Here is a 15,868-nt window from a genome sequence, read left to right as displayed (position 1 = left end):
CAAAGGACGAAAAATACAATACCGAGCGAAATGACAAAAAGAATTTACTATTTCGTCGGTTAGGGCCATATACAATGGTTTCCGTATCGGTTCCGTAGATTTTTCATTCGTCCGGCAAAGACGTTAACGGTACACCCATAATGACGGATACTGGAGGAGTTCAATAGACGATTCTTCGAACACCTTTATCGATAACATCTGCTTACTTCATATCATATCATGGATTTCTACCTAATGACTCAGTATTCGGAAAAAGAGGCAGAAGATACATTCCAACAAAATCAAGACTTTCAGTCCAAATTAATGGATAGAGCATTGAATGTGTCAAATAATTTCATTAGCCAAAATTGAAATTTCGAATCTTTTCCTTTTCATTTTACTAAAAATTATTCTTTCTGCAAATATGCATATTTAGGCGACTACTTGTTTTCTTCCTCAGTGCTAGATACAGCTTTCATGTTTTGTTAAAAATTTGGAAATGCAGCTAAATCAGTACCATCTTAAATATGAAGTAGGTTCGATCAGTAATGCAATCAGGCGGTCACAGAATCTACGAGCATTCGGAACGATACCATATTCATCCCATATAAGCAGGCTTCGCTTTTTACGTGGTTAATAGTTTTCATAAAGTTTACAATTCAATTGCTTAGGCGTTACTTTTTGCTAATAGATTTCAAGCTTTTGATTTTTATGGTGACTACTTTTCAAAATAAATGAAAAGGAGATCGCAAAGGAAGAAAACTGAATATAACGATATAAATGATGATAAACTAATGCAGCAGGTTTATTGTGGTTTAATCGCTACATTTCAACTGAATTAATTTTCTATTTTAGGACTGTTTTTATGTTAGCTGTTTATGTACAAGTGTGCGCCAAACAACCCATGAATATTTGTCACCAAAAGCTAGATTAGCCTGGGAGATGTTGCAAATGACGCATGCACGTACTGTGCGTACTTAAATTGGATCCTTCTTGTGGAATTTGTGCAATAAGTTTCATCTGGTTGAAAATGTATCAAGAATCCTGAAAGCATTTGCTATCTTTAGTAAGCACGATGAGCCCCCTAGACGATTACCTACCTTGTCGTAGTGAGGAAGCTCAGTAAGGAAGATCCTCCAGGAAACGGGAGGTGACACCTGAAGCGAAGCAGTAATCAAAACCCGCAAGCCAAGTGTGACTATCGTGCCGAGGGCTGAATGGTCACAGGGGTTAGGATGTGGCTGTAAACGCTGAACTCTGGCTGCCAGGCGACCACCAGTTTCAACTAGCCTTGTCTCGGCAAAAAGCGGCTCTCTGAGTTTAAACTCAGATTCTCCACTTACTCAGGTGGGAAACAATATAATTGCGACCCAGGTAAACCGCCTTCGGGCCAACCGCCTCCGGGCAAAGCACAACCCAAGGGCAGTGCCAAGGTTGAGCGGAAAGGATAGTTTGGGGCACCTGCGGTCAAGGGGAAACCGGAGCGGCAGCGGTCCTCGGGCGATTCTAACTCTTCGACACAAAAGGCAGCAAAGAGGGCTCGGCTAGGCCTTCATTTGCAACCAAGGCTATCGAACCCGACGATACTGAGCAGTGCGAACAGCTTAAGAGGAAACTCCTTCTAGCTGTAAGAACTGTATCATCGCAAAGCATTAAGCTTTACTTTGAGTCGGTAGGCGTATACCGTAAAATGTTACGGCTAAACTTTGTCGATGAAGATACGAACGAGTGGCTCCGGCAGTACTGCTCCTCCCTTAACGATGTGAGAGGGTGTGCGACTAACCTTGAAAAGGGTCGATGGTAGCTCATCGTTAATTAAGTGCTTCTTCTGGCTTCCAGAAGAAGAGCGGAATAGTGCATGGGTTCTGGAACAACTTGGTGTGCAGAACAACCTCAACACTTCCACCTGGATGCTGCTAGGCAGCAAAACAGGAGCGAAAGCCGATAGGCCGAGAACTTTTCTCACTATCGGCGGTCCCGAACCCGATGTTAAGAAGGTTTTAGAAAAATCGGGCTGCCGGCTCTACTACGGGCTAGGGACGTCACGTTACAAGTGTGGGCTCCTAAAACCATTGAAGGGGACGTGCAGCCCTCGGCATCTTCATCTGAAACGTAGATGAGGTGCAAATTTACCAAATAAATTTGCAGCATTGGAAATTCCTTTACAAACATCCGGTAGCCCTGATGTCGGCCGATCATATGGTTTCCAGATTTGTCTTTGAAAAGACATACACTGTCGTAATCACCGAAAGAGAAGAATAGTCGACAAATGGCCATGAGTCTTTTCAGATTACAGACTTAGTAATCTTTACCGACGGGTCAGTCATGGAGAGCGGATCGGGCGCAGGGGTGTTCTCGGGGAATCCGATTATAGAACTGGCCCGACCATTCAGAAAACTGACGACCATATTCCAGAAGGAGATATATGCCATTTCGTTGGCAGCAGAAGAATGTCTGCGAAAAAAATGGAGGGGTCGCACCATTCGAATCTGTTCCGACAGTCGGGCGGTATTATTAGCACTAAATAGCAACGACATATCAAGCCAGTTGGTGTGGAGTTGTCATCAGGTGCTGCTGAAACTTGGCTGACTAAATTTAACATTCCTGATGTGGGTACCGTGGCACTCTAACATCGCTGGTAATGAGAAGGCTGACAGAGTGGCTAGCCGAAGGTCTGGATCCACAATGGTGGGGCGAAAACCAGCTCTTGGAATCCGACCCTCTATTGTCAAGTCTACTCTGAGGGGTGAAATTGCAAGGATTGAGTCGAGAAATTTGGACTCTTGCCGGCAGGCGAAAATCCTTATGAAAGACCTGAGGGTCACTAGAGCGGCATTTTTGTTGTCCCTTAAGAAGCGGGACATGACTCCTTAAACTACCATATGGAAAAAATTGGGGTGGTGATTCCGGCTATGTGCAGCCAATGTGAGGAGGAGGAGAAGACGACCCTGCACTTTTTATGCAGCTGCCCGGTCTCCTCAGATCTCAGACACCTTAGCAAGGTTTTCTTCATTGAAGAATCTGCACACTCTCTCCCCCTGGAGAATGTTCTCAGATTCGCTAAAACCCGCGAACACCGTAGGCGGGAAGCAATTGAATAGGTGATTTACGAAGATAGTACAATGGACCTAACAATGGCTGAGTGCTCGGAGCTGCGGCTTGCCCCAGTAAACTAAACTAAGTATGATGAGAATGCGGGAGAGTATTCCTTTCGCTAACGTAGTACTCAATTGTTATTTTCTAGTAGGGAAGGAGTCATGAAGATTTGTGTTTGCTGAGTTTTTTTACTACAAATTGCTCACAAACAAATTTAGAAATAAATGAAAACTTTCCCAAAATTTAAACGCTTTAGATCTGATGAATTTTTATTCTTTACTGATAATATCTGCTTCGAGTGCAATAAGGCATTAGGACGTTTTGTTTATGGCTGGAAATCTAAGAATAGAGGAAATTTTAAGCAAGCTCATTGATCAGGATGGAGTTACTCCAAGCGACCTCAAACTTTCGATTTATTCAAAGCTCTGGACCTCATGTTGTCATAATTCGGAACTTACAGATTCTATATTTCGTGGAATTCTGTTAAGATAAGGACCGGTTCAATAGCCAATACATTGCTAAAATATTCTGATTTACTTATCTTACACACAAGCAACTAAAATGAACACCACAAATATTCAACTGAATGTAAAGGGCTTAAAAAGCATCTTTATGTAAAGCATTTTCCTATCACTATTTTCAGTAATCAAAGCAAATGCGAAATAGCTTTGATCTTTAATCTATTTAGCTTAATTATAATTGTTAGTGTTTCTTGTAAAATGTTCTTGCGAACGATTTCATTTAGCCCGAATTTTCAGAGAAGCTTTTCCGATTTGAGCAAAATAAGTAAATTAAGATCCGCTTTTATCGACAGGCAAGCAAAAACAACGAAAAAGAAAAAAATAACGGATTAAGTGCATTGTAACGATGCCAGTGTTGATTGAATTGCGGAAGAGTTCTTCAAGTTATAGCAGAAACCAGAAAATGTTTTGGAATCTGAATCCAACATGCGATTCAACGAGAATTTACAAATATGCATGTGATTGATTCGGCACGAAAAGAAGGAAAAATGATGAAAAAGCATGGCTACGCATTGTCAAATGATCAATGGTAAGAAAGATCACTTGATGAATTTGAAGTAGCTTTAACAGAGGAAGTCCTTTTTATTGCCCGAATGTACATAGTACAGCCGTAAGTTTTGCAAGTTCGTTCATACGAGAGGTGTGCGGTGCCCGAAATAGTAATACTGCGAAACGAGAGTACCTACACATCCCCACTGCCAGCCGAATTTCAGGTTCTGCGACTCGGTAGTTCGTTCGAGCCGTCACGATGAAGCTCGAAATGCGAAAGAAAACAAGTCGGGAGACGGGAAGCTAGCTTCTTACTACGTAACACGCAATATACACATATATTATGTGAGAATATCCACTTTCGGGTGATATTGACATTCAAAATCTGGAATTTCCAAAGAAGTGACAACTTTGACTTATCATAAGTTTGTTAATAATAATGCGATTTCCACCAAACTTGGTAGGATCAAGCCCTATATTATAGCCTACATTGCTTTCGTGGTGCTAGGATGATTTTAAGGGGGGCTCTGCAGCCAATTACTGAAAATTATACTAATATACTATTATTAACTTTATTTGAAGGGATATCGATATTGAAGGTATTTCGGCGCCTAGCCACCATATAGTGGCAGCCTCTTGATTTTTTTTTCAGATTTTTCGGTTGGGTGGTTTCTGAGAAAGACCACATTAAATATATTATCAATTTCGACTTCCTGAACTTCCCGCCTTTCCAACAAATGTCAAAACTATGACCAGCTTCGGAAAGTACTAACCGAGACCTTTCATTTGATACCCCACATGAATATATTTGGCGAGAAAAAACTTTACATCCCCTTATATCCGACGTAATATGATACTGTATGCATGAGCGTTCACAGTTCCCACCTTTCCACCAAATTTGGTGTCAATCGCTGCTACAGTCTCGGAGAAAAATGCGTTTGACGGACAGACAGACAAACCATAAACCGATTTTAATAAGGCTTTGTTTTACACAAAACCTTAAAAATAGCCATTATTGCGTTGCGATTCGTGTTTCATAGGTTGACCTTACACAATCCGTTTGCCATGAGTTAATCCATCAAAAATGGGCTGATGAAATGACTGGCTTTTGTTACATATATTTAAAGATCCGACCCATACGGAACACACAATGACAACTGCACTATAACTCAACTTACCATCAGTCCAGCCAGATACAGATTTTATTTAAAAATTAAATTTTCATCAGTCACATTAGCTATTGCCATAAAAATACCAAGACGATCAGTTGGCCATAATTTTATCATTCAGACTGACGCCACACGGATGAATTATTAAGGTAGGCCGTAGACGATCAGTATTTCATCAGTCTATCATAAGTCAATCCATCAAAAGTGGACTGATGAAATGGCTGATGGACTAACGTATTAAGTATAAACAAGACGACCAAAAACCACTTTTGTTGCATGTATTTAAGCATGTATGCATGTATTTAAAGATTCGAACCTTTCGAAAGGCATGTTTCGATTAACAACACATATCAACTGCATTACACTCAACCTATCATCAATCCAGTCAGTCTGATAGATAGAATACTGATCGTCTAAGGTCAGCCATACATTAGCGACGTACAGAGAAACAGCTGATTTGGAAGACAGGATGCGAGACTGAAACTTAGCTGACTAAATGAAACATTCCTGATGTGGGTACCGGGGCACTCTAACATCGCTTGCAATGAGAAGGCTGACAGAGTGGCTCGCCGCGGGTCTGGATCCACAATGGTGGGGCGAGAACCAGCTCTTGGAATCCGACCCTCTACTGTCAAGTCTACTCTGTGGGGATTCAGTGGAGAAATTTGGACTGTTGCCGGCAGGCGAAAATCCTTGTGAAAGACCTGAGGGTCACTAGAGAGGCATTTTTGTTGTCCCTTAAGAAGCGGGACATGAAAACCCTAGTAGGGCTTTTAACGGGACACTGCTCCTTAAACTACCATATGGAAAAAAATGGGGTGGTGATTTCGGCTATGTGCAGCAAATATGAGGAGGAGGAGAAGACGACCCTGTCGTTTTTATGCAGCTGCCCGGTCTCCTCAGATCTCAGACACCTTAGCAAGGTTTTCTTCAATGAAGAATCTGCACACTCTCTCCCTCTGGAAAATGTTCTCAGATTCGCTAAAACCCGCGAACACCGTAAGCGGGAAGCAATTTAATAGGTGATTTGGAAGACAGGATGCGAGAAGGGCGTCTGCGCTATGTGCGACGACCGAATGTTATCCGTGAATGCATTCGTCGCAATCTTCTACGTCACCAGAAGCGACTAACAGCCGAAACTGACGTATCTACGCGGAGTACCAGTTGTATTTTATGCAAGGATCTTCAGCTTGGCGCATACAGGCGATATGTTAGCCATTTATTAACTTTTCGACCGAAAGAAATACGGTCAACTCGATGTGCTGTACTCCTCACATGTTCTCGCGGGAAAAAAACACCGCAATAATCCTTTCATCGATGAGAAAATCTTGACCATTGAGGAAATAGTGAATAAACAAAACGATAGAATATACGCCCAAATTTGTTACGAAGTGAAGGAGGAAATGCTGCGAGTCCAGCATGGTCACTACATCACTAGGTAATAGTCTGGTGGGTAGTTTTTTTTACCATGTTGTTACCGATATTTTATTCGCCGGGTGGAATTGGAGCTTTCAATAAGATTCAGCGACGGCGCACAAAGCCAACAATGGCTGACAGAGCATATTCCTTGTTTCATCCCCCCAAATAAATGAAATTCTGGTTGTCCCGATTTGAATCCTCTGGACTATCGACTGTAGAACATGCTATAGTGGAGGTTGCCTGTGCATGTCAACATGCAACTTGGTTGTGTGGTTTGAAGGCGAGTATAGCGAAGGCTGTATCTGTGGGTGTGTTTGAGGTGGGGGAGAGGCAAAGCATCTAAGCACTCAGACTCTAGTGGTCCATTGTACTCAATTACCCTGTCTAACGGAATATCCCGGATTCGTTTATGTATCGTAGGATTCCCCTTAGTGGATGTGATGCTACTCACTGCAGTTGGAGCACATCACCAAAAATCTGATATCTGATGCGTCCAAAGGTGGGACACTCTCATAGAAAATGTTCCGTGGATTCTGCTTCCTTATTACAGAAAGGAGCTAGTGAATTATGGCCAGTCAGAATACCAACAATATTTTTGCAAGTCTTCCTACTTTTCAACAGGATAAATTTTGTCGTATATTTGTTTCGTTCTGACCGGAAAAGTTTGGTTTGTTTAGCAGCATTAAAACTCAGCCACCTGTAATTATGGAAAGCTGGCTCCTAGTTTTTGATAGTAGTATTAGCCAATGCTGCTGACACCCCAATTGCTGATTCCGGTTCCGGGAAATTCATCCCTCTTTTGCTAAAGCATCCGAGATTTAATTTCCATCAGCACCACAATCCCCCACCCCACCCAAAGTAGTTCCACGGTATTGAATCCAGAAACAGAGTTTAATTGATTTCTACATTCCTGAACGAACTGTTTAACACCCGCAATGCAGCTTGACTGTCGCGAATGCGATGCGTCTGCTCTTCCACCGCTCGTCAATCATCCAGGTAGCCGCCCTTAGGATCGTATACGCTTCAGCCTGAAAGACCGTTGTATATTGTCCCAAGGGAAAAAAATACTTCTCGTTTTTATTCGGGAGGTAGATATCTGCTCCAAAACCCTGTTCTATTTTTGAACCATCGGTGTAGAAGACGTCAGTATATCCTGACACGCATCTTTCTGGTTCATCCCAGTTTTCTTTTCGTTTCAAGATAACCTAATATCTTTTACTAAACAGATGTATGAGGAGCCGAGAATTAGAAGGCATTACGACAACTGGATTCAGTTCTCCTAATAATTCTTCCAATGCTCTCTGACGGCATCACAGAGATTTTGAAAGAGCTCACGGTCAAACGCCTCTTCAAAGTCCACGAATACCCCCATCGCGTACTCGCCTTTCAGAGTTGCGTCCTGTATCTTTGAAACCAAAAAGAGAAGAGTAGACTCATAGGACTTCCCACGATGGTTAGCATGTTGGTTTTCAAATAGTGGGTGCGACCTCACCTCCTTCTCGCTAAAGTGACGCTCAACCAGTTTCTCCAGACATTTCAGCGACAATGATGTTAAGCTGATTTGCCTGAAGTTCTTTGAATTTGAATAGTCATTTTTCCAAGGCTTAGGTATGAAGACTACCTTCACCTTCTGTCAAGAGGAAGGCACGTAGCGCAGAACAAGATGTCCTCAAAAAATATTTCTTAGAAGATGCTCTAAGTGCTCTATACCCTCCTTTAGCATGGCTGGGTAGATGCCACCTATCCCAGGTGCTCTGAAGTGTTCAAATAAAAGTATAGCAGCTCTCGTTTTTTCATTGGTAACAACCGCTCTTGCAGTGTCCTAATTCCCCTTGCAACACCTTCGGGTTGAAAGGTTTACAAAAACCGCCAATTTTCTTTCTTCCGACTTCTGAGACCTTTTCTCCAGGGTGGCGTACTTCCAAGAGAATCTGTACAGACTCAACTCTGGAGTTCGTGAAAGTACCATCCGGTTTTCTAAGAGAGTCCAACTTGGCCGACTCATCCTTATTAAGGACTCTGCACAGCTAGGAAGTCTCCTTTTCACCTTCCAGTTCCTTACAGTACGTTCTAGAGGAATCTCGTTTCGAATGTTTTACGAGCCTCTTATAGTTACGCTGTGAGTTCCGGAAATTTAACCAGTCTTCATCTTTATTGCTTTTGTAAGTTCGATTTAGAAGTCGTCTGGTTGATTTTCTGAGTCCTTGCAGTTTTATCGCGTTGGCTTCAGGAAATAGGACAAGCCTCTTGAAAGCACTCTAAAAGTGTGCGATTCAGGGTTTCCGATTGATCTTCTATCGCCGACGGAGTCCTTAATCGCCTAGGGAGCTCCACTTTGACGCCAAGAAGCTCATTGAACTTTGTCCAATCCGTCTTCCTAGGATTCCGCCTTTGTATTACAGACTATTCGCCTGTAATAGTCAGACTAAACTCTAAGTAACGATAATTTGCTATCAACGTTTGACCCCAGACATTTCATGCTTGTATCGACGCGGGAGGCGGTATTTTTACATTTTGTGTTTTCTGTATTAATTTTGAAAAATATTCCCTATTAGCTCGATGGAAATAAATATTTGTTGCAAAACTTATGGCTATATTTTTCTTTTTTTCAGTCTTTCTTCCGTTCACAAGCGGGGTCGGCTCGTCGTGATCGGTTTCACCATTTGGCTCTATCGAATGCCTAACCTGGGTGCAATCTCGAGGCTTTTAAATCCCCATCCAGCGTATCAAGCCACCGTTGTTTCGGCCTGCATTTTGTTTACCATCGACTTCAATGTTCAGACCAATCTTGGCAAGCGAATTCTCGTTAGCACGATTTGCGTGACTATACAATCGAAGACGCCTCTCTCGCAACTTTTCTCCGATCGGTGCAACCCCATAACGATTGCGGATATCCTCATTTCGGATATGATCAAAACGTGTGACGCCACTAGTCCAATGTAACATCTTCGTCTCTATTACCGCAAGATGCCGTTCATTGTCTTTTATAGTCGGCCAACACTCAGCACCATAGAGAGCGACAGGACGGACAACATTGCGGTAAATTTTAGATTTGAAGCGTTCGTTGATACGTCGATCATAAAGAACACCAGTTGTGGAACGCCACTTCATCCAGGTTGCGTTAATGCGTGAAGCAATTTCATAACGCAGTTCTCCATTGGCTGATAGCGTTGTCTAGTGCGTAACTCTTTTGGTAACATTCAAATAAAAGCGTAAACACCATTTTAATCCTTAGACATGAGGCTCACATGGTAGTTTCAAGTATTTAAAATTTCAAAAAGTATTTTTTTGTACGCCTTAGGAAAAAAAAGCAGCAGTTTGAAAAATAATATTTTGCGAAAAACGCATTTGAATGTGGTTATATACAACGCGTCGTACACTTGCTCCGGTTTACGACTGCAACTTTTTAGCGGCTTCGATTTTCGAAAAATCGTCTCCTCCTTATACACGTTTTATACCAGAAGAAAAAAAGCAAAAAAAAATGATTTTTCTATTTCCAGCAAAGCCGGCATACATAGTTGTGAATTTAAGTGCGATATTACCAAGCTCATTTTCATTTTTTGGGTCCACATCTTTTGCTCAAGTTAAAGATCGATCGTACCTGAATTACAATCGTGACAACAAATTGAAACGCAACATCCCTTACCTAATTTCTGGAAGGATAAGCACACTCAATGAAAAACATTCTCAAAGAAACACTAAACAACCGAAAGGAAATGCTAAAATCAAACACTAGCCCTTTTACGAAATAGTGCATTGAAATAACGTCTTGCAATAGCATAGTAAGAATAATCTAATGTTCTCTATTGCAAAAGAAAACTAAGCGTTTTCTGATGACGTTGATATTGAAAGTTCATGAAGTGTTTTTACGGGTTCATGATTTAGTTAGAATTTAAGTGGAATAAAATCGTGATCCTATGCCTGCGTGTTTGATTTGTTTTCACTGTCTTTTTAAGCCATCTTCTCATTCTCGCGTGTGAAATTTACAAAGTGAGATTTACAGTTACATATAAAACAAAATATTCCACAGATAGAGAGATAAATAAAAATGACGAACTTACGGTTTCTTTGAAGACGGTGGCGTAGGTTCGTCACTATCATTGGAAAAATGCTTCTTCACTGGCGACGGTTGATAGCAGAATATATGGTGCATCATTTTCACTTTCTGCCACTTGCCATAGGAGAATTGAACTAGTTCGTGCTCGCGGACCTGTAGTTTAGTCAAAGAGAATATTCAATTAGATTATTAAGGACTTCAAGTAGGATTTGATTCACATAGATTATCAGAAAATGAGGGTCAGCCAAATTGCGATTTTTAAATTTTTGTGACCGTTTTTACTTACTTCTGCAGTTCTATAAGTTGGAAGGATTATATGAAGCATGTCGGAGCAAAGCGAGAGTACTTTTCCACCTTTCAAGAAATAATCAAGCAGAATATTGCCAATATCTTTCTTTACTGGCCCACAAATTATCAAGAGGCAGGTGTTATCCATCCATATTCTTTGCTGTGCCTGTTGTGTAGTCAGCGGATATATTGTATAACTAAAAACGAATAATATACTGTAATCTAGTTTTAAACCAAACATGTACGCTTCTTACACATCTACTTCGAGGATATCTTTCAATGTGCTTATAGCACTATCTCTTGCACTGATGCTTTCCGAATAAACAACTACATTCGGTGGCTTGCAGTCACTGAGACTGCCCTTTTTCCGGACTAGAGGGGGACGTTGAGTGTGATCTTTACTAACAGAAACCGATTCTTCTTCCCTAGTTGTATTGTTGGTGACCATATCAGCGACTTCAGGCAAGCGATTGGTCTCAGGGGGTGGTTGTGATGTAAAGCCGGAATCTACTGTAGTGGAGGATTTCAAGGGCGTTGAAGAGCCGCTTCTAATGCTCTTCATTGGAGATGCATGAGGAGTTGAATGTTTTGAATCGTTTAGAGAAGTGTGTTTGATTTCTAAAATTTCATCAGATTCAATCTGTTTTGGGGAGAGGCTCCGAGCTGGACTTGTTCTTGTCGCGGGTTCGACATCATCTATCTTTTTTGATGGTATCAAATCTGGTTTCACAATTCCTGATTTGCCTTCTGTCCGATTTTTATTATATTCATATTCAGTTGCTTGGTTTGCTAAAATACTAAGGCTACGTAGTCCTGTTAAATGTTTCTCCCATTCTTTCATGTTTAAATGACGCATGGCACGACATGTTTGTTGCTTGCGTAGATGATTCTTGAGCAGATGAAATGGTTGTGGTTCACCTTCACAGATGATGGCTAGAAAATAATTTACCAGTTATTTTATTCAAACAGATTTCCGAATGATTGGATATTACATTCGATTCGTAGTAATGGAAGCTTATCATTTATTATTAAGTTGTTTTGCATAAATGTTGTCATCACTAGTTTGGTGAAGTGGTGCACATCGGATTCAAGCAGAATAGCGAAATGTGAATCGACCTTCCACGCCAAAGGGCGGCCGTAGTGCTCTACCTGCAAAACAATGAAAATCTAATATTAAAAAAATGGGCACCAAATTGCGATATAATGGAACATGATTTTGTGACGTTTCATTTAGTCATTGCCACTTGTTATGATCCACGCAAAAAGTATCAGTTTTGGGTTAAGCTAACTAAAATATGAAAAAGATGAGAACTATAAAGGGAAAAAATAGATATTCATAAGCTTTGATCTTCCCTGCTCCATACTCTTTGAAAATATTCTTCCAGTTGTCACACTCAAGTCGAATGCCCTTGTTTGTACTCTTAACAGGATAATCGTTCTTTCTCCATTAAATGGTCTTCCAGGGAGCTTAGTAAGCAAGATCCTCCGGGAAACCAGAGGTGATACCTGAAGCTAAGTGGTAATCAAAACCCCAAGCCAAGGTGTGACTACCGTGTCGAGGGCTGAATGATCACAGGGGTTAAGGTGTAGCCGTGAACAGTGAACCCTAGGTACCAGGTGACCCCCAGTTTCAACTAGCCTCGTCTCGACAAAAAGGGGCTCTGCCGAGATGGATTTATTTTTTCCGGTAAAACAAAGGCCATGCCAATCAACTATGAAGAAAATAAAAACTCAAAAAACACAAGAAATCACCAGCACTTTGATCATGACGATCCAACCCTGAGTGAAGGAGCAACTCTGAGTTCTTCGATGAAGAATCTGAGTCCAGATTCAGATTCAAGTGAGAACCAACCCTATTGGGACCCAGTACTTAACGGACAAGCCGAATCAATCCAATTCTGTCAGAATTCCTACCCCCGGGCTCCAATCGGCGCCTCCTGCTGAGACTAAAGTTTTACCTATGGGTATGTATCTATCTTTGGGTAACTAACAGCCTCCGGAAAACCAGGCTTCGGACAAAAAGCCTTCAGGCAAACCGCCTTCGGACAAAACACAACCCCCGGATTTTGTAAATGTTGAAGGAAGGAAGAAAGGAAAGGATCGTCTGGGGCATCTACGACAAAGGGCAAACCAAAACGGCAGCAGTCTTCTGACGATCCCAACTATTCGACTCAAATGGCTGTAAAGAAGGCTCGGTCAACAACGGCTAAATCTTCATTTGTAGCTAAAGCGATGAATGGATCTTGTATGACGACACCAATCCTTCCGGTTACGATACAAAGCAGTGTGAGCAGCTTAGGAGGAAACTCCTTTTATTTGTAAGGACTGCATCCTTGCAAGGGATTACGCAACGCTTTGAATTGGTAGGTGTCTACCGTAAAATATTACTGATAAACTTTGCTGACGAAAGCACGAACGAGTGACTCAGACAATACTGCTCCTCCTTCAACAATGTATGGGAAGGTGCTTAATTGGCCCCGAAAAGGAGCATAATGGTGCTGAGACTCTGGAACAACTTGAAGTCCAGAATAACTTCAACACTTCCCCTTGGATGCTATTAGGTAGCAAAGCAGAAGGAAGAGCCGATATGCCAGGAACTTTCTTCACTCTCGGGGTTCCTGAACCGGATATTAGGAAGATTCGGGAGCAAACGGGCTACCGGCTCTACTACGGGTTTTCAACCGTCACATTACAAGTGTCGGCTCCTAAAACCTTCGAAGAGGACGTACAGTCCCCGGTATCTTCATTTGAACCATAGATGAGATAAATCTGCAGCATTGTAAAGAGGCGACTGCACTTATCAGTCATGTATACACCTCATACAAGAAGAAGAAGGTTGATGGTGGGGAAATTAGGGGCTTACAACTTCCGGAAATTTCTTGGAAAACATCAGGTGGCTCTGATATCCGCCGATCATATGGTTTTTAGATTCGTCTTCGAAACGACATACTCCGTCGCAATCACCAAAAGAGAAGAATGATCAATAAATGGCTACGAGTCTTTTGGGATTACAGACTTAATAATGTTCACCGATGCAGGGGCGTTCTCGGGAAATTAGGTTAAGGATATGGCTCCACCTTGGAAAAATGGCGACCATATTACAGCTAGAGATATATGTCATTTTATTGGCAGGAGAAGAATTTTCGCGTCAAAAATAGAGATGCCGCACCATTGAAATCTGTTCCGACAGTCGGGGAGCATTATCAGCACTAAACGGCAACGAAATATAGAGCCACTTCATGTGGAGTTGCCATCATTTGTTGTCCCTTAAGAAGTGGGACATGAAACCCCTAGTAGGACTTTTAACGGGACACTGTCCCTTAAACTACCACATGTAAATAATCGGAGTGGTATTCTCGGCCGTATGCAGTCAATGCGAGGAGGAAGAAGAGATGGTCTTGCACTTCGTATGCAGCTGGGCGGTCTCCTCATACCTCAGACAAAGATACCTTGGTAAAGTTTTCTTCAACGAAGACTCTGCGCATTCTCTGCCTTTGGAGACTGTTTTCAGATTCGCGAAAGCCTGCGAACGCCGACGGTGAGAGGCCGATGATCTCCGAGGATAGTACAATAGGCCTAGCAAAGGTCTAAATCTAAACTAACAAATGAGTGGAGGTAGCAACTCTGCAGACACTACAGAGGCTTCAAGAAACAGTTCTGCAGAGAGACCATCAAGGTATCCAGCTTTACTCCGTTCGAGAACATCAATGTCAAAGATAATTCTCCTCCGTTTAAAGGACCAATCCGTATCTGCATGTTATAATGGCTTGTCTTATGCCGCATTTACGATGCGCATAATCAGATGTCAGTTAACGTACTGCACTTAATGTAAGCCAGTCGTAAGAGTTAAACATATAGCAACTACTGCATCATATCATGCATGGCGTAAAATCTTGCAAGGATCTAACTTTTACATTACGTGACATTCCCGTTTAAAGAGTTGAATTCAACAGCCAATCACAAGGCGATGATGTGTATATGGTTGTACAAATGGAATTGTTTATTGTATGGCGGGAAACAGAAAAGAACCCTTTTGATAGAACTTGTTAAAGATGCTCTAAGAAAAATTGCAATTTGGTTTTGGAATTTTATAATAAATTAACTTTTACATAAATTTATCTTTACCCCCAAGTTCATCATACAAAGTACTTGGGACATTATTCATCATATAACGTTGATCCTGTGGTTTTTCGTATAAAGTTTTAGAAGCGAACTGCATTCTCAGTAATTTCACAAGAATTTTCAACGGTCGCCGCAAAAATACTACATCAGGCAGATAAAATATGGAAGGAAGGAATATTTAGCCACGCCTTAAGTAACCAAATAGGCATGTATATAATTTCATTGTCGTTGCCTATCTCTGCTTTTCACTATTTTCGATACATTATGATTTAAACCTAAGAAATATTAGCGGTCACTATATGTTCTTACAACAATCGTAAATGATATACGTAAAGCATTACGTGACCATGTCTTACGGTGAGTGATATTTCATTATGCGCATCGTAAATGTGGCATTATTATCCACAAGTGGTACGCATCCACCGGATGTTTAACGAGGGAGAAGCGTGGTGAAGTGCTCCTTCCACTTCTTCAGTTGCTCATAATCATGAATGAGGAGCTTATCATTAAAGTTATTCACAGTTAATGCTTCTCTGAACAACGCAATAATGGAATTTCTTTTATCGCGACGTAGACTACGCTGCACTTCTCGTATTTTCCCATGATAACGGAGTTCCAACGTGCAAACAACGAGTTAAGATACTTTTCAAAGAAAACGTAAACATACAGACTTCAAAGAACAAGCCACATAAAATTTAATTCCGTTTTCTGCCAAGACACCTATGGCA

General features: G+C 41.5%; 1 protein-coding gene across 2 annotated transcripts in view; it reads right to left on the bottom strand.

The window, feature by feature from the left end:
* Window positions 1-15,868, bottom strand: part of LOC119660409 (biotin--protein ligase) — an 82,003-nt gene that overhangs the window by 53,988 nt on the left and 12,147 nt on the right. For both annotated transcript variants that reach the window (XM_038068947.1, XM_038068946.1), the window contains exons 3-6: window positions 12,011-12,167; window positions 11,273-11,951; window positions 11,017-11,215; window positions 10,735-10,883 (exon numbers count right to left, since the gene is read on the bottom strand). In XM_038068947.1, the coding sequence (XP_037924875.1) occupies window positions 10,735-10,883; window positions 11,017-11,215; window positions 11,273-11,951; window positions 12,011-12,167 (1,184 nt within the window). The remainder of the gene's footprint in view (window positions 1-10,734; window positions 10,884-11,016; window positions 11,216-11,272; window positions 11,952-12,010; window positions 12,168-15,868) is intronic.

Source organism: Hermetia illucens, chromosome 6, assembly GCF_905115235.1.
Source record: "Hermetia illucens chromosome 6, iHerIll2.2.curated.20191125, whole genome shotgun sequence".
NCBI classification, from domain to species: Eukaryota; Metazoa; Arthropoda; class Insecta; order Diptera; family Stratiomyidae; genus Hermetia; species Hermetia illucens.
The sequence above is the reverse complement of the archived record's forward strand: the minus strand, read 5'-3'. Positions and strand labels throughout refer to the sequence as shown.